Source organism: Delphinus delphis, chromosome 6 (genome assembly GCF_949987515.2).
Source record: "Delphinus delphis chromosome 6, mDelDel1.2, whole genome shotgun sequence".
Classification (NCBI taxonomy): Eukaryota; Metazoa; Chordata; class Mammalia; order Artiodactyla; family Delphinidae; genus Delphinus; species Delphinus delphis.
This window is the reverse complement of record NC_082688.1, coordinates 49,905,648-49,924,097: the sequence shown is the minus strand read 5'-3', so window position 1 is coordinate 49,924,097 and position 18,450 is coordinate 49,905,648. Positions and strand designations below refer to the sequence as shown.

At 42.7% G+C, this 18,450-nt stretch overlaps 1 protein-coding gene across 1 annotated transcript in view; it reads left to right on the top strand.

The window, feature by feature from the left end:
• The first annotated feature begins 3,186 nt into the window (after window positions 1-3,186).
• Window positions 3,187-18,450, top strand: part of ENTREP1 (endosomal transmembrane epsin interactor 1) — a 60,568-nt gene continuing 45,304 nt past the window's right edge. Inside the window, exons 1-2 of the mRNA XM_060013429.1 lie at window positions 3,187-3,603; window positions 13,600-13,656. Coding sequence (XP_059869412.1) covers window positions 3,187-3,603; window positions 13,600-13,656 — 474 coding nt within the window. The remainder of the gene's footprint in view (window positions 3,604-13,599; window positions 13,657-18,450) is intronic.

Below are 18,450 nucleotides of genomic sequence, written 5' to 3'. Positions count from 1 at the left end.
ATTTCATATAAATGGAATCATATAATATATGGTCTTTTGTGACGATCTTCTTTCACTTAGCGTGATGTTTTCAAGGTTCATTCACGTCGTAGCATGTTTCACTACTTCACCCTTTTTTATTGCTGAAAATACTCGATTGCATGGCTATCCTGCATTTTGTTTAGGCAGGATAAACAAATTCATCCATAATACCACATTTTGTTTATTCATTCATCCACATTTGGGTTGCTTCCACCTTTTGGGCTATTGCGAATAAAGCTAATTGTGTCCAAGCTTTTATGTGGATACGTTTTCACTTCTCTTGGGTATACACCTAGGAGTGGAATTACTGGGTCAAATGATAATACTATGTTTAACTTTTTGAGGAACTGCCAGACTGTTTTCCAAAATCCTCACTTAATTTTTTAAAGCCAACCTGAAATCAATGGCTCTGAATCATCATATAAGAATTTAGTTACATACAACTCAGCTTGATCACGTATAAATAAGGACTTACTGTAAGCAACTGCTTGGCAAAGAGTCAAGCCTGGGTTATAAAAGTCAAAGCTCAAATACTCAAGAGTGCTATTTGGTATAATCTTAAAGGTTGGAGCAATTTTTTATGGATTTGTGTTTATGAAAAAGAATCTTCACAGCTATAAATGTGGCCAATAACAACAACATAAAATAAAATTACTGCACAACAACTCTTAATTAGAAGCTTTGAAAAACGTTTAGTGGCCTGAAAAAATAAGTAAAGCTATTGGATAAAACTATCTATGGATTTAAGTTACCCTCGGCTATCATCGTTTCTGTATAGGGAAATAGACAAAAAATTTAAGAAGAAAGGACTTAGAAATACTTTAAAGTGTTTAAATATAAAATGCAGAGAACTGCACAAAATGTAACTCCATGAATTTTCTCAAAATGAGTCTCACTCATGTAACTGTCGCCCACAGCAAGAAGCAGATGGTTATCAGCTCCCCTGGAGCTCTCCCTTTCCAGCCATTAACCATCCAACGGAAGAGGATATCTGACTTCTAGCACCAACTTACCCAGACCCAAAGAATACATTTTTTTTTTCGCGGTACGCGGGCCTCTCACTGTTGTGGCCTCTCCCGTTGCGGAGCAACAGGCTCCGGACGCGCAGGCTCAGCGGCCATAGCTCACGGGCCTAGCCGCTCCACAGCATGTGGGATATTCCCGGACCGGGGCACGAACCCGTGTCCCCTGCATCGGCAGGCGGACTCTCAACCACTGCGCCACCAAGGAAGCCCAATAATACATTTTTGACAGTATATTTCAGGTGTCAGGGACTGACCACAGGAATAGATTTAAGCTGAGAGAATTTCCCAAGACTCAGACTTTTTTATATTTCACAATATAGTAGAATCTTAAAAATTAAATACCTTTAAGCTTGTGCATAAAATAAAATGTACAAACTAGCACACAAGAAGCTTTCAGTTTAACATCACCTGCCATTTAAGAATATGTACTGTAAAATGTTTTAAAGTGCATGAAACAACATACTTTAAATGTTTATTTTAAAAGACAGGTCCATTTTTTTCTCCAGGACTTGAAGTTTATTTTCAAGAGGAGTTTGTAAAAGAAGTCCTTGGTACTATTAATCACAGGTGCTTTATTTATTTTATTTTTTAACATTTTTATTGGAGTATAATTGCTTTACAATGTTGTGTTGGTTTCTGCTGTATAACAAAGTGAATCAGCTATATGTATACATATATCCCCATATCCCCTCCCTCTTGCATCTATCTCCCTACCACCCTCCCTATCTCACCCCTCTAGGTGGTCACAAAGCACCGAAATGATCTCCCTGTCACAGGTGCTTTAATTATTCAAAAAGTGTACATGTAAACACACATGCACATTGGCAGTGCATCACACTGCGGGCTGAAGTAAGTAATGACCAAAATAAATATAGCCTTTGCAAGCAGAGCATAAAAACGGATACACATTTCCTTTGGTTTATTGGACAGGAGGATATAAAATACCCTCACCTTACTGATAAAATGAGAAGCCTGTCTTACTGCAAAGCGACACTGCTCTGGTTCTTAACCTGGGGAAAAAAAAAACCTATTATGATCATTTTATGTATACGAACACTTTCAACACATAAGAATTCTTCCGAGGGAAGGGTAGACTATTAGGTAAAATCATTTTACAAAGGCGAGTCAGTTTTTTAAGCTCTGAATATATCTTATAAATTACCAAAAACAGATTATGTTTTTATTAGGCTGTTTCTTTGGAAGTTTGGGATTCTACATTCTACCAGGTGATGCCTAATACAGCTCATGAGTCAAGATGAGTCGGCCACAGAGTGTAACCCTTGCCACGTGCTCCGGGCCGCCCCCGCTTCTTTCTTTCTGGAGGCGGGATACTTCCAAGGTAACCTTGGGCTCCTGCTCGCTCCTACTCTGGTGCAGGGAAAGCACTCCCCCCCCCCCCACCGCCACGCCTCAACTTCCAGGCGGAGGGGCCGCAGCACAATGTCAGCGCCCGGAAGCCCCACGCGAACAGTGACTTGGCTCTGCGTTGTGCTTCCCCGAAGCCCTGAGCCTTAGACTTTTCCCATCAAGTCACCCACAGCTCCTCTTCCTGCCACCCTCCCTCCCCGGGGGAAAAAGTTTAAAGCCAGGCTCCCTTCGTATTAAAGGTTGCCAGAGTCGCTCTCTGGGCTAGACCTGAAGGGGCCGAGGGTCCACAGCGCTTCGGCGACGCTCCTGTCCCGCCCCAGCTTGGCGGGTGGGGACAGTCTCAGACCGTCGGCTGCCTGTACCTCCGCGCCCAGACTGCCGTTCCCTCCTAGCCCGAGGGACCAATTTTAAATATTGGGGCAGGGCACCTTTCCTGGAGACCGGGGAGCGAGCGTGGGTTCGGCCGGACCCCAAAGGGTGGCGGCGCTGCGCGGCGTGAGCGAAGAGCGCGCGTGGGTGTGCCCGGGTGGGAGTGGGGCGCACCCGGGCGGCCGGAGGCGGACCCGCCGGCTGGCAGGTGGGTGCGGCCGGCGGGAGTCGGGGCGGCGGCAGCGGCGGCGGCGGCAGCAGCAGCAGCAAGTGGTTGGGCCGTGCGTATTTCCTTCCCTCCCCCTGGGCCTCGGAGCCCGCCCTCTTGCCCAGTGCGCGGCGCCCGCGGCTCCGCTCCGCGTCCTCTTACCGCCGCCACCGGCCGCTCCTTCCCCGCCCGTCCATGTCCCTGCCCGTGGTGCTCCCGGGCTCCTGCTGCCCTGTGGCTGGGCTCTCGGGCGGGCCGCAGGCCGGGGGCCCGGGCGCCGCGGCGGCCGCCGCCCAGGAGCCGCCGCTGCCCCCGCTACGGCCGCGCTGGCCCCGGGCCGCGGTGCAGCCCCCGGCGCGGCCTCGCTGCGCGGCCACCGCCGCCGCCGCCGGGGTGCTGGCCCCGCCGCCCGCGCTCTCCTCCCGCCGGGCCGCCGCCGCCGCCGCCGCTGCGGCCCCGGGATCGGCGCTGCTGCCCGCTCGCCCGCTGTTGTCGCTCGGTCTGCTGCAGCTGATCCTGGGCTGCTGTATGGTGGCACTCAGCTTCGGGGCGCTGTCGCTGAGCAGCTCCCCGCAGGTGAAGAACTCGTGCCCGTTCTGGGCCGGCTCTTCGGTGAGTGCCGCGCGTGCCCCGCTCACTTCGGCAGGGCCCACCCGGGGAGCAGGGGGGCTCAGGCCGTTCGCCTCCACTGCCCCGTGATTGATCCTTCGGGAGCACAGCCCTTCAGGCCAGTTGAAGTTTTTGGAGGCGTTGAGGCTGGGGAAAAATAAAGGGGTAAGAGAGAGAGGAATTCTGGGGTGAATTGGGTTGCACCTGGACAGTGTCTATTCCTTGTAGGCTAAAGGGTTTTGTTGTTCCTGTCAAACTAATAGAATAAACCCGATTTCCGGCTCTTTGGGAGATTGGAAGGATGGGGGTGGGTGACAAAAAAGCGGGAAGAAAATGAATAAACTTCTTTCAGCTATTGAGTATTTACTTGCTGACAACGTCCGCACGGGGAGGGCAAGGATCTTGATCTGTTTTGTTCACTGATGTATCAACAGTGCCTGGCACATAGTAGGAGTATTTGTGGGATGGATGAAGTGACAGGTTGGCGCACGTCACTTGTTTTTATTCCGGACTAAGGCACAAGTAAATGTTAAGTGTCTGGTGTAGGCTAGCTCCACTGTATCTGGGGACGAGTTCAGGAGGTAATAACAGGGTGTGTGAACGCACCCACGTACTTGGTCATTAAAGGAGGGCCCTAAGCCCGCACTAGGTTCCTGGAGCCACGCAGACTGATGGGCAGAATTTAATTCTCCAGAACCCGAACCCATCGTGGATGAGCTTGCCGAAGTCCCAACTAGCCGGAGATGTCTGCCCCGCTCCGTTACAGGCCCTACCGGCCTGCCTCCTCGGACAGGAAGGCTGTTCTGGGGCAAAAGGCTGCTGCCCTCGAGCGTTTATGGAAACTGGTGGCTGCTCGTCCCTGCCTCCTAACGATTTCACAGCTTCCAAGGCATCCTGCGTCTTGAGGTTTGCTGAGGATTGAGAGACCTGGAAATAGGTTTTCGTGGAATGATTGTGGAAGATGAATATTTAAAGTAAACGGCCTTTCTCTAAACTAAATCTAAAAGCCTGGCAATGCCTATAGTTTTTACTAAGATCTGTAATGAATGTATATTTTGAATGGCTGAAAATTGGCCTTGCAGGTCCACACAAACCCAGATTCAAGACCAAATTTTAAGAATATAGGGAGAACTAATTGAACCCAAAGTAATTGTTTGAAAGAACTGTAAGAACATTAGGTACCTAGAGCCTGGCCTGGCATTTTATACTTAAACTGATGCCAGTTTGTTCTTTTTGAAATACTTTAATGCTGGATGATCTTACTGTGGTGGGTGGAATTCACAATCTGTGCATCGTGTAAAAGGAATCCCACCCTCCTGGCCCTACCCTTGGGCTCTCCCACTGGCCTCTGGGAGTCCTTTAAAACTTCAGAAAGAGGAGTATTCCTAACAGGGTAGGGATTAGATCCGTTATGCTCCTTAGTCCGCTTGTCAGACTAAATTCAGCCAAATGGTGGCTGCATTTTATTTCTCTAAATACCATGGGGCAGAAGTGACTCTTGCATACATTTTTAGGGATTTGCTCTTTGTAAAATCATAATCTCTTGTCTTCTCAAAGATAGCTAGTTTAGGATTATTGAAAACTATTTTTTTCTCTCCTAAAATTAAACCCCTAAATCAGTGTACTATTGTGAATTATTTCAGAGGTAAATACACTTTAGATGTCAGTCAAGCCATAGTTAGATTTGATGAACTATTAAAAAAGAAAAAAAAAAAGAGGAATCAACCAGAAGATAAAGGCTGCTAGCTTGGGCCTGCTGGCTGGGCACATCCTTGTCTGTGGGACCCAGTAAACCAGAGCTGGGAAAGAATGAGTGATTTGGAACTAAGTCTCTTCCACAGGGTCCTTTTCCCACACTGTGCCCCCAACTCTATACGCAAACTTGCAACTGTTTGTTATTCTTATTTGTTGTGGCCTGTTTCTGAGGTTGTCCTCAGAATTTGCAAAGTGACAACAGAACCGACAGATAGTACATGTCCAGAGCAACTGAATAGGATTTGAGAATGGCGTCAAGCCCCATGACTCTCCTGGTGTTGCAGGAAAAAAGTCTCAGCAGTAGCATACCTTTTGAGTTTATGTATGTGAGAGAGATGGTTTTTTTTAAACTCTGCTTTATGGAAAATTTTAAATTTATTCAGACACTGTACAATGAATCTTCATATACCCCTCACCCAGCTCTAACAGTTGTTTTATCTCCTGTACCTCTTTCTGACTCTGCTGCCGGCTCTATGTGTTCTTTTTTTTGGGCTGCACCGGGCAGCTTGTGGGATCTTAGTTCCCCGGGCTCTCGGCAGTGAAAGCGCAGAGTCCTAACCGCTGCACCACCAGGGAATTCCCTCTATGTGTTCTGATAACTCCAGAAGGATGGGTGTTCTAAGCAGGGTAGAAATTAGCTTCAGCGTGCCCTCTAGTCCATTTGTCAGATTCACTTCCCACATTATTTTGAAACAAATCTCAGACATCACATCATTACACCTGTAAATATTTCAATACATGTATGTTTTTAAAAAGAAAATGTAAGTGGACTAGAGAGACAGCAGAGAAGTGACCAGGAAGTCTTAAGAACCCCACTCTACCTTTAAAATTTTATTTTGAAAATTTTAAATCTCAACACATATAGAAAGAACCCCCATTGACCCGTCACCCAGCTTCAGTAGTTATCAACATTTACATGGTCACTGTATACTCACACCTACTCCCCCTTGGTAACACCCACTGGATTATTTTAAGGCAAATCTCCAGTATTGTAGTTTCAGCATTAAATATTTCAGAATGTATTTCTAAAAGAAATGGGCTTAATAGTTAACAGGAAGGGACTTGATAGCACGTTGTAACTAATTTAAAGACAGCTAAACTAAAGTTTTTATGAGAAAAGCTTAAGAATTATGACTTGAGGACTGCAGAATTTTTTTTTAAATGACAGCTTTATTGAGATATAATTCACATTCCATTTAAATCTACTTATATCACCCATTTAAAGTGTGCTGTTCAATGATTTTTATTAAATTCACAGTTTTGCAACCATCTCCACAATCAATTTTAGAAAATTTTCATCACCCCCCAAAAGAAACCCTGTACCCATTAACAGTCATACCCCATTTCTTCCTTACTCCATTATCCCTAAGCAACCGCTGATCAATTTACTTTATGTCTCTATGGATTTGTTATTCTGACCATTTCATATAAATGGGATCATACAACAAATGGTCCTTTGTGACTGGCTTCTTTCACTTGGCATAACATTTTCAAGGCACATCCATGTTGTGACATGTATCACTACTTCATTCCTGTTTATGGACAAATGAGATCCCATTGTGTTGCTCTACCATGTTTTATTTATCGCTCAGAAGTTTGACTGGCATATGAAAGTAGGTAGTTGAGTGGCAGTGCCAGCTTAAGTCTAAGGTTACTTCAAACCCACGTAGGAACACAGTAGAAGGATATCCTCATATTTCAAGCTTTGAATGACCATTATATGCCTGAGTCTGCTGTATCAACTAAGTCAGCAAATCTTTTGGCTGCAGTAAAAATTTTGCTCATAAGGGACAAATATATTCATTTGAAAGGACTATTTTGTTAAACACTATAGTTCAAGAATATTTTTCCATATATACCACTGTAAGTGTTATTCTCACCTTGAGCCCAAGATTTGGAGTCTTCCTTCACTTGTCTGAACCTAGAAGGTGTATTTTATCTATTGTAATACATGTTTGAGAATTAACAAGTCCTATAAAGACTCTTTTCCCATACTTTACATACTTACTTTCAACAACTTGAAGGGAGTGTTTTTAATGTGCTCATTGTTTTTGAGCACTCTGTGATCATTTATTTTCTTGCTGGTGTCCTTGGTTAATGACTCAATCTATTATTATTCCCGAGTAGACACTTTAAAAACATGCTGAAGTTTGACCCAGGTGAGGGCAGAGGGAGGATCTCCATGTCCGTGTTCAGGCCACGCTATCCTGGCTCCTGATTTGGAGGCATAGTTAGCTAATAGTAGTTAGATTCCACTGGGACTACGGGAGACCAGCCTACCGCACTGTTTTAGATTAATGGAAGAGTAGAGAGAGTTGCATTGGTTCGTGTCTCCCTCAAAAAACAAAATTCCTGACTCTGATGACGTATATGATCCTTGGGAGATATTTCAGGCAAGTGGTAGAGAATTAGTTAATGTTTTTTGTTTTTCTCTGGGAGCCCTAATAGCCTTTATCATCTACATACATTCATGTCTCTCTGTTGAAGTCACTGACCTGAACTCATGGTCCCCCCTCCCTTGAGTCTGTGATTCTTTGGCAAGATTCCAGTTCCTTATAAAGAGACAGACATTGGTGAACCTTAAGGTAAACCTATTAAAAAAAATTTACAATGACAGAATGTAAAAAAAAAGAATGAATGGTCCAGAGTGGAAACTAACACAAAAATTCTAGTCTCTACCAGTTAAACAACAGTAAGTACATTTTTTTTCTATCATAATCATCAAATACTACTTTAATATTGAAGGAGTATTTTTAAGTATAACTTTTGAGATGAATTTAATTTTCTTTAGTCCTTTATTTTACACAACAGCAGAGTCACATGATAAGTTCTTTTTCTAATTGGAGTATAATTGCATTACAATATTGTGTTAGTTTATACTGTACAGCAAAGTGAATCAGCTATACGTATACATATGTCCCCTCCTTTTTGGATTTCCTTCCCATTTAGGCCCCCACAGAGCACTGAGTAGAGTTCCCTGTGCTATACAGTAGGTTCTCATTAGTTATCTATTTTATACATAGTAGCGTATATATGTCAATCCCAATCTCCCAATTCCTCCCACCCCACCCCCTTTCCCCCTTGGTATCCATATGTTTGTTCTTCTCTACGTCTGTGTCTCTATTTCTGCTTTGTAAATAAGATCGTCTGTACCCATTTCTCCAGATTTCACATATATGCGTTAATGTACGATACTTGTTTTTCTCTTTCTGACTTACTTCACTCTGTATGACAGTCTCTAGGTCCATCCATGATGATAAGTTCTTGAGCAGGTCATTGAGCCTCTCAACCTCAGTTACTCATCTGTAAAATGGGTGGGATGATTCTTGCCTCAGAATTGATTTTGTGAGAGTGTGATTAGAGAACATTTAGGAAAATGCTTCGTTGCTGAGTCCTAGCCCCAGGCCTGGCACATACTAGAACTTCTATCAATGTTTTTTAAACATCAAGGCAATATTTAATTAAGATAAGGTGAACAGTCTAGTTTTTTTTGTTTGTTTGTTTGTTTTTTGGTGGGACATTGTGGTAACCAACAAGCGTACATGAGAAATACCCAGTTGTCCACTTTGTCAGATCTTTTACTGAGTTACCCTGGGCAGATAAAGAAGGATACATGCACACATACATTTAAAAAATATATCCAGTGTAAAAGCTATAGGGCAAGATAGGTTATTAAGAAGTGGGACACCTATAACATGGCTCTTTTTAACTCTATGTTTAGATATGGCAACTTTTGACAAACAATTCAGAACATTTTTGCCCTAAGGTATGTTAATGGATTAACACAGAAAAATAAGGTAGTAGAATTACATGCTTTTGACTTTAATGATTTGATTTTTAAGCTGGAAAGTTAAGGCACATTCACCACATATGGTGGGTAACAGTGATTCTTGCCTGGAGTATCGTAGAATCCTTCTTTGCAATATCAGAAAAAAAGAAAGGCCTCTGCTTTTCCCCATGAGCTACAAAGAATGGGTCACAAGTGAGTGAAACCAAAATTGTAATAAATCTCATTATAGTGATATAGAGATAATTTGGTGTTAGAAAATAGGTTCTCGCCTGTTTATTCCGAGCAAGTTGCATCTTGCACTGGGTGGAAAGAATGCTGATGGAGTTGCTTTTTGCTGTTGATGTACTCTTTCAAGAAGCACGGGAGTGAAAAATATGTTTAGGCTTACATAGTCATCTTTGAGCAAGTTCATCTCCTGTTTTTGACCTTCATTCATTTATTTATTCATCATCCATTCAGTTGTTCGTTGACTCTTGCCGTAACTAATTGAGTGCCTCTAGCAGCCTTTAGTGGTACTTGAGGGAATATTCAGAGATCCAAGCCCTCATGAGATTGCAAGTGAGTGTAGAACACAATTGAACAAGGAATAGCATTATGGGGTAATGGAAGGCCAGTGTTAAGGGATCTTGAGTCCCTTCTGATGGAGCTCCAGGTGCTGCTGCCATTGATGGAAGCGGAGGCATTGAATACTCTGCCTCTTCCTCTTTCACTTCCCCATCCTCTCTCCCCAGTCATGAATTGCACACCCCTCCCTGAAATGTGAACCTCCATTCCCTTCAGTCTTGAGCTCTTAAACGATTCATGCCCAGCTGCAGCACTTTTATTCCACATTCCAGAGGCTTCGTACTTCCTCTGCTTCCCCTTCTCTTATCTCACCACTCACGGGGTTCCCCAAGTGTGTTGGGCTTACTTAATCTTGAAGAATGGGAGGGCAGGGCTCAGGACTGAGGTGGATGTAACTACAACTCCCACCTACAACTAGAATGTAGTTTCTTGAAGCATCCTATAAAGAAGGGTGGTTTACAAAAATCCTGTTGAAATTTAACATTTGTGTGTGCTGAGTCTACAAAACAATTCAAATGGAAATGATATCTTTAAGTATTTTGTCTTCCAACCCATGAATGTGGTATATGTCTTGATTTATTTGGGTCTTTAATATTGATCAATAAGCTTTATATTTCTTCCTACTGAGGTCTTAAGTTTCTTTGTCACATATATTTTGAGATTGTTGATATTTCTTTTTTTTTAAATTTATCTCATTTTTTATTTATTTAGTTTTGGCTGTGTTGGGTCTTCGTTGCTGTGCGCAGGCTTTCTCTAGTTGCAGCGAGCGGAGGCTACTCTTCTTTGCGGTGCGTGGGCTTCGCATTGCAGTGGCTTCTCTTGTTGCGGAGCACGGGCTCTAGGTGCATGGGCTTCAGTAGTTGTGGCACGTGGGCTCAGTAGTTGTGGCTCACGGGCTCTAGAGTGCAGGCTCAGTAGTTGTGGCACATGGGCTTAGCTGCTCCGCAGCATGTGGGATCTTCCCAGACCAGGGCTCGAACTCTTGTCTCCTGCTTTGGCAGGCGGATTCTTAACCACTGCACCATCAGGGAAGTCCCAACAATTATGTTTTAAATTTAGTTTGCTCATATATGCAAAGTCCTCTCTAAAGAGAAAGGGAGGGAGGGAGGGAGGGAAGGAGGAAGGAAGAAAACTATCTAGCTTAGGGGACTTCTCTGGCGGTCCAGTGATTAAGACTTCTCCTTCCAATGCAGGGGGTGCGGGTTCGATCCCTGGTCGGGAGCTAAGATCCCACATGCCTCGGGGCCCAAAAACAAAAACATAAAGCAGAAGCAATATGGTAACAAATTCAATAAAGACTTTAAAAATGTTCCACATCGAAAAAATCTTTAAAGAAAAAGACTCTGTGCTCCCAATGCAGAGGGCCCTGCTTTGATCCTTGCTCAGGGAACTAGATCCCGCATGCCACAACTAAAGATTCCGCATGCCACAACTAAAGATAATGCATTCCAGAACTAAAGATTCCGCATGCTGCAACTAAAGATCCCGCATGTGGCAACGAAGATCCTGCATGCCGCAACTAAGACCCAGCGCAGCCAAAGATAAATAAATAAAAATAATAAATAAAAATAAATAAATAAAATTCTTGAGTTTAAAAAGAAAGAAAGAAAGCTTAGTTCTTTTGTCCTAGAGACCTTTCATTTGAAATGATAATTGTATATGTCATGATCTATTAAAAACATTTTATTTATTTATGTACTTATTATACACATGCCCCTTTCAACTTAGCAACGCTACTCCTGGGACTTTATTCAGCAGAAATAAAAAGCACTTGTTTGTAAGGATATATGGCCATGATGTTTCCTGCAACATTGTTTGGGGGCAAAAAACTGGAAAAAGAGTGACTACCCATGAATATGGAAATGATTGAATACATTAGGTAGTGGTTGTACAAAGGAATATTATGTAACCATTAAATGGAAATGAATGAGAGCTAGTTCAGTAAACATGAAGTGATTTCCGGTGAAGTATTTGTTGAGAGAGAAAAAGAAGAGGAGGAAGAGTATCTTTTATGATTCTTTTTTTTTTTGTAAATATCATACCCCTGTGCATGTGTGTGTATAATTCAAAGCCAAGTAAGGAACCTGGACCCCAAGATGTCATGGATTCCAAGTTCCAATTTGTAAGTAGATGTCACCCATACCCTCTAGACAAGCCCCACCAAGTGTGTTTCCAGGAAGAAATCGTTTAGAGGAAGGAAATATCCTACTGAATTTAAGAAGATAAAAGGATATAGTGCCCAGTGAGCAGGCAGCTGATAGTATGTTTAAACATAGACGTGATACAAAGAAATTGTCTCCTGTCTGCCCATATATGTTTTTTTTTTGTGTGTGTGTGTGTTTTTTTTTTTTTTTTTTTTTGCGGTACGCGGGCCTCTCACTGTTGTGGCCTCTCCTGTTGCGGAGCACAGTCTCCGGACGTGCAGGCTCAACAGCCATGGCTCACGGGCCCAGCCGCTCCGCGGCATGTGGGATCCTCCCGGACCGGGGCACGAACCCGTGTCCCCTGCATTGGCAGGAGGACTCTCAACCACTGCGCCACCAGGGAAGCCCCATATATGTTTTTTGGTCCTTGATATAAATGGGTAGACTTGTCCTCTACTGGTTTGTTGTGAAATGATTACCCTAAGTCAATAAATGGAGAAGAGAGAGTATCGCAGGTAGGCCTGTGAGCTTTGGGTTTCAAGTAGCACTGTAATCCTTACTGATTTGTAGTTAAGTAAATAGTTATTGTGAAATGGTGCATTTGAGTGATTTTGGTGAAAAGTGCACTTGAAAGAAAATTCTCATAACTGCTTTCAGTAGATGCACTTTATTACGTACACAAAGGTCATCAGAGTGACCCTGGGCTGAATAATTACTTTGCTTATCCTTTCCTAACTGCTTAGTGAACTGTGTTATTCAAAAGGCTGATGTTGTCTTCCAGATTACGTTTTGGCAAAATGCTGGTTCTTCTTTACTGAGGATTTTAGGTTATTGTTTATTGACGTGTCATTTTGCAACATGAGATATTTCTCACTGTAGTCCCTCCGCCTTTGAGGAATAAAGGTTCAGGAACATTTACTAATTGCCAATCATGTGACAAGCACTTTGCTAGGAGCTGGGGATTCAGAGAGACAGGACAGGCATTCACAGTCAGTGGGCAAGACAAAAATGCAATGAGTTTTTTTGGGGGAAAAAGTTATATGTAGAGGGCTTACAGGAGTGTGGGGTGTTAAGATTAATATGGCTTATCAGAGGTGATGACTGTGTGTTGGGGCCTTGCAGAATGCATAGGAGTTCTCAGGCAGCTAGGAGGGGAGTTGAGAAGAGAGGACTCTGTGACAAAGAGAAGCACAAAGTCCTGGAATGTCTAGAGCCTGGACAGTCTGAGGAAGGACAAGTATGCCTGGAAGGAGGGTGGGTCAGGAGTACATGCAAACCAGGCTTGAGAAGTAGGCAGGGGAAGATCCTGGAAGGCCTTTTTACCATTTTGAGGAATTGACTTGTCCTGTGAAGGATGGGTACCTACCAGATGAAGGGAGGGTTGCAGCCAGACATTGTTTTTATGCGGCTGACTCTGGTGACAGATTAGGTGCTACTGGGGGCAGGAAACCTGGATAGGAAATACTGATTCCTTAACTCAGAGGATAGGCTAGTTTCTGTTTGTATGTTCTTAACTGACCTTAAGAAAAAACATACGCAGTCAGTGAAAAAGTTTCCGGAGCTTGGACAAGAAAGATAATCTAAAACCATATACCAGGGCTCATGTAATCAACAGGAATATTAAATGTTTGAGTTAGAAGCCTTTGAAATTTCAGTATTTTAAAAAAATATATACTTCAGAGTCTGGGGATTAGTTTATTGGAATTGGTCCCTTTTCTAGATTTATGATCCTGTTTATCCTTGTAGGTGATACTCTCTGGAATCATAGGATTAACAACTTGGAAACGGCCTATGATACTCCTGGTATGTACTGATCTTACAAATTTTTACCCTTTGTAAAATGTGCTGTTTATGAAGTCAGTTGAAATAAATTGTTGAGGAAGTGCTAAAGCTTCCTTGTTCATTAAAAAAAGAAGTTAACAGTGGACAATATTAGAAGCCAGATGTTCTCACGACAGTAAAGTAAGATGATAATTTTGCTGCTTTTCTGATTCACTTTAAGCTTCTTATATACCCATTTCTATACATGTGTTTCAAGTTCCAGGATTAGATCTATTGTAAAGATATAACAAAAGCAAAGCAAAACAAAACTAAATGGCTGGGACTTCCCTGGTGGTCCAGTGGTTAAGAATCTACCTTCCGGGACTTCCCCGGTGGCGCAGTGCTTAAGAATCCACCTGCCAGTGCAGTGGACGCAGGTTTGAACCCTGGTCCGGGAATATCCCACATGCTGCGGAGCAACGAAGCCCATGTGCCACTACTGAGTCTACTCTCTAGAGCCCGCAAGCCACAACTACTGAGCCCATGTGCTGCAACTACTGAAGCCCACATGCCTAGAGCCCGTGCTCTGCAACAAGAGAAGCCACCACAATGAGAAGCCTGCGCACTGCAACGAAGAGCAGCCCCTGCTCACTGCAACTAGAGAAAGCCCACACGCAGCAATGAAGACCCAACGCAGCCAAAAATAAATAAATTAAAAAAAAAAAAAAGAATCCATCTTCCAATGCAGGGGACGTGGGTTCGATCCCTGGTCAGGGAACTAATATCCCACATGCTGTGGAGAAACAGCCCATGTGCTGTAACTCCTGAGCCTGTACACTCTGGAGCCTGCGTGCCACAACTAGAGAGAAGCCTGTGCGGCGCAACGAAGAGCCCGCGTGCTGCAAGTAATAACCCAAAGCAGCCAAATTAATTAATTAATTAATTTAAAAAATAGTCTTAAAAACACCCCCACTAAACGGCTTACTCTGGGCATTTTGAACATACACAAAAGTGAAGGGAATGATATAATGAACTCCCTGTACCAATCATCCAGCTTCAACAATTATCAATCCTTAGCCAATCTTGTTCAGTTAGACCCTTACCCATTCCCCACCCCTTCCATGTTCTTTTAAAGCAAATCTCAGCTTAAATCATAAATACATTGTTTTTTATTGTTACAGTACTTTGGTTGGGCAATCTCAGAATTTCCTTGCTTAGATTTCCTATATTCTCTCTTTATCGCACCTATATTATATGTTCATCATAATAGAGACATATATTGTTGACTTTATCCTTTTTTTAGTTATTCAGGTAAAATTCACGTAGTATAAAATTAACCATTTTAAAGTGTACAATTCGATGGCATTTAGTAAATTCCCATCCTTTATTTTTATTTATGTCCTTTTGATTCAGGGAATACTATAAAAAAATAGACAAATGCCAATGGAGAGGCCAACTTACAAGGATGAGGTAGAGGATCTAGGAAATTCAATTTGAAGTATGCTTAAAAAAATTTGTTTTTCTGTATAGCATCTCTTATGTTTCTCCCATCCATTTTGAAATAGGGTTAAATAATTTTCTGAATTCATTCCATTTATATACATAACGCAGCCAGGCTGTCCTTCAGACCACTGTTTGCTAAGTGATGGGTAACAAATATAAAACTAGTTAAATTCTTAAATACAAGGAGATGAAGCACATTTCAGGATACAGTGAGAACAATGGAGCCCAATACTGTGTTGACGATCTGGAAAAACTGAACTGAAGAGTTTTCAGACCCACAAGACAATGCAGGCAACATTTTACAGGTCCATCAATTATTGCATTTGGTGAAACTTTGTTAATATTTCCAGAAGGAGTAAATGATTGATACAGCATTTTAATATATTAGACATCAGGATAGGAGAAAATGAGGCTTTGGATGAGTCTTCTGGCATGTGTTATGAGTGCTTGGGGTTTGTTTTACAACTCTCTAGGTTTACAGTCACTGCAGAAAAATTTTTGATGGTGTTCAATGTTTATACTAATGTTTGGTTATAGGCATCATCTTTGCACTGCCCTTTTCCATTGGGTCATTATTGAAATGCTCAGTCATACGAACCTCAGGTATTTAAAATCAGAAAACTATCTAATCTAATGCTATTTGTACTTTTAAAATTCCAAATGGTGAAGAGAATATGAGTGCTTGTTCTAGATAGATATTAAGAAAGTCCATCTTTTAAAATATTTCTTTCTTTAACATTGTTTTCTTTTGGAAAGATGCCCTTGTAAATTTATTATGTGAGCTCAAGCAACTTTAAATGAAAATGACCTTAATAAAAATGTATTTCTCATCCTTGTTAAGTATATGTACTTTGTCACAAAGTTGTAACCAGTTTGTACATACCATGTTGTGCTCTGCTTTTTCTGTTTAATATGAAATTAAGTTCACATTAGTAGCTATTATGTTTCCCTGTACGAGGGGTCCACATGCCTATCACTTAGAATTGCTACGCAGCATTTTGTCATATTTCTATATTACCATCAGTCCTAAGCCTGTTGGACATCTGAGCTTCGAAGTTTTGACTGTTATGAATTATGTATTTAGAAGGTCATTTAGTGATCATTTTGAAATGTTAATTAACATCAGTTTATAAAGAAGATAAATTAATTGGCAGGAATTGTGCAAGGGAAAACTTTCTGAGTGTATCAGTAGGTCATTTGAGCCTTAGTCAGTATCATAGAGGAAAAAACAGTCCATGGGAATCTTAGTAGTGTATCATTATAACCTCTGCCAAATGCTTTTGTTATGTTAAAAAGCCAGATGAAAGAAACTGACGCACCAGTCAGACACTCCTAGTTTGAGTCCTAGTTCATTTACGGAAGAGCTATGTCACTCTGTGCAAGCCACTTAGCTTCTCTGAGTCTAGTTTTCTTTTCTGAACAGAGGATAATCTAGTGACCCTCAATGGACACTTTACCTTTTTTTTTTTGGTTCCCCACGCATCCCCCTTTCTGAGTTTTAGGGAATCTGCCATCAGATGATTTGAGTGGGAGGCTGTGTTCATTAGAGAAGCCAGAAGTGCCCGTGTGTTTTTGCAGACCCGGGCTGGGCTGGTCAGAGTCACAGCCCTACCGCCATTCACGTCCCACACTCTACCTACAGGGGCGCCTTCTGACTCTGACACAGCCAGGCTGTCCTTCACAAACCTAGGACTTTCTTTCCCTAGCTGTTTGCTTGGCTGCCTTCTTCTCTTCTGGGTCTCAGCTCAGCAGTCATCTCAAGAGAGAGACCTTCCTTGACCACCCTGATTGCAGTGACCCCTCCTCTGTGCCCCTCACCGGGTCCCAGCACTGAATACTGGCTTCTTCTTGGTCTGTAAGTAGCCTGAGTGTGCCTCACCTGTCTCCCCCAGTAGTAGTAGATGGTCAGTCAGTTCTGTGAGGACAGGGGTCTCTCCCCAGGACCACTGTGCTCAGGACACACTTAGGTTTGAACGGTGGCAGTAATTTGGCAACCAATAAGAAATTCAGATCCTGGATTAGTTCTCAAAGTTTCTCTTTTACATTTGTCTTAAATTTTTCTCACTTGTTTTTGTTCACTTGAACTCTGTATTTACCACCTTTTAACTTCAGGGTGGTTAGAGAGTATTTTGGTAGTGGAGTTTGGGAGGGGGCTAGTTGGTCTCTTTAGGGGCTTTCAAGAGGCAAGCTGTTCTCATTTTGAGTTGTTGGGTGTCTAGAACATTTGAACACTTCCTTTTGAGAGCGTTTACATTTGTGCTCCCTCTTTGTGTTTGTTTCAGTGATTACATCAGGTTTATACTGGTTTGAACAAAGAAGGTCAGTTTGACCTAGTTCCTTCAAACTCAAGTTTTCATGGAAACTCAGATTTGGAAGATTTCATTCACTGGGTCCTCTTCTTTCTACTGATAGAATACTCAGGTGTCCAGAACAAAATAATAATTTTGGGAGACACTTTGTGACTGTTTGTAGCTATTTTGGGCTGTGACTGGGATTAAGGTTGGGGGTGTGTGCATGTGTGTGTATGGTATTCTATCAAGAATACTTGTGTATTTTCCATCAAGAGCAAACATTTTCCTTTTTTTTTTGCGGTACGCGGGCCTCTCACTGTTGTGGCCTCTCCCGTTGCGGAGCACAGGCTCCGGACGCGCAGGCTCAGCGGCCATGGCTCACGGGCCCAGCCGCTCCGCGGCATGTGGGGTCTTCCCGGACCGGGGCACGAACCCGCGTCCCCTGCATCGGCAGGCGGACTCTCAACCACTGCGCCACCAGGGGAGCCCAAACATTCTCCATTTTAAAAGAATGTTCCTTATATTTTCTAGATATCATTCAGTTTTCATTCTAATGAAATGTTTTAGACTTGTTTAGAAATCACAGCCTCAGTGCTGGGAATGACCTCAAAGATTGCCTTACTTAGGCACCTCAGTTGGAAAACAGAATTGTCTTGATAAGATAGTTACTGAATTGGTGGACTGGACCCGGGCTGGTGTCCTAACCAGGGTGGAGACCCCCTGTCTCTGCCAGGAAGGTTCTTTCTCCTATTGGATTTGCACAGCCAGGAACAAAACTGATGCTGAGACTGGAACAGCACAAGCTTTTCTTTTTTTTTTTTTTTAACTATAAAGATGTTTTTGTTTTATTTTTTTTCACATCCTTATTAGAGTATAATTGCTTTACAATGTTGTGTTAGTTTCTGCTGTATCACAAAGTGAATCAGCTATATGTATACATATATCCCCATATTCCCTCCGTCTTGAGCCTCCCTCCCACCCTGGAACAGCACAAGCTTTATTCTATGGCCAAAGGATGGAGAAGAGGGAACCTAGTTCTCAA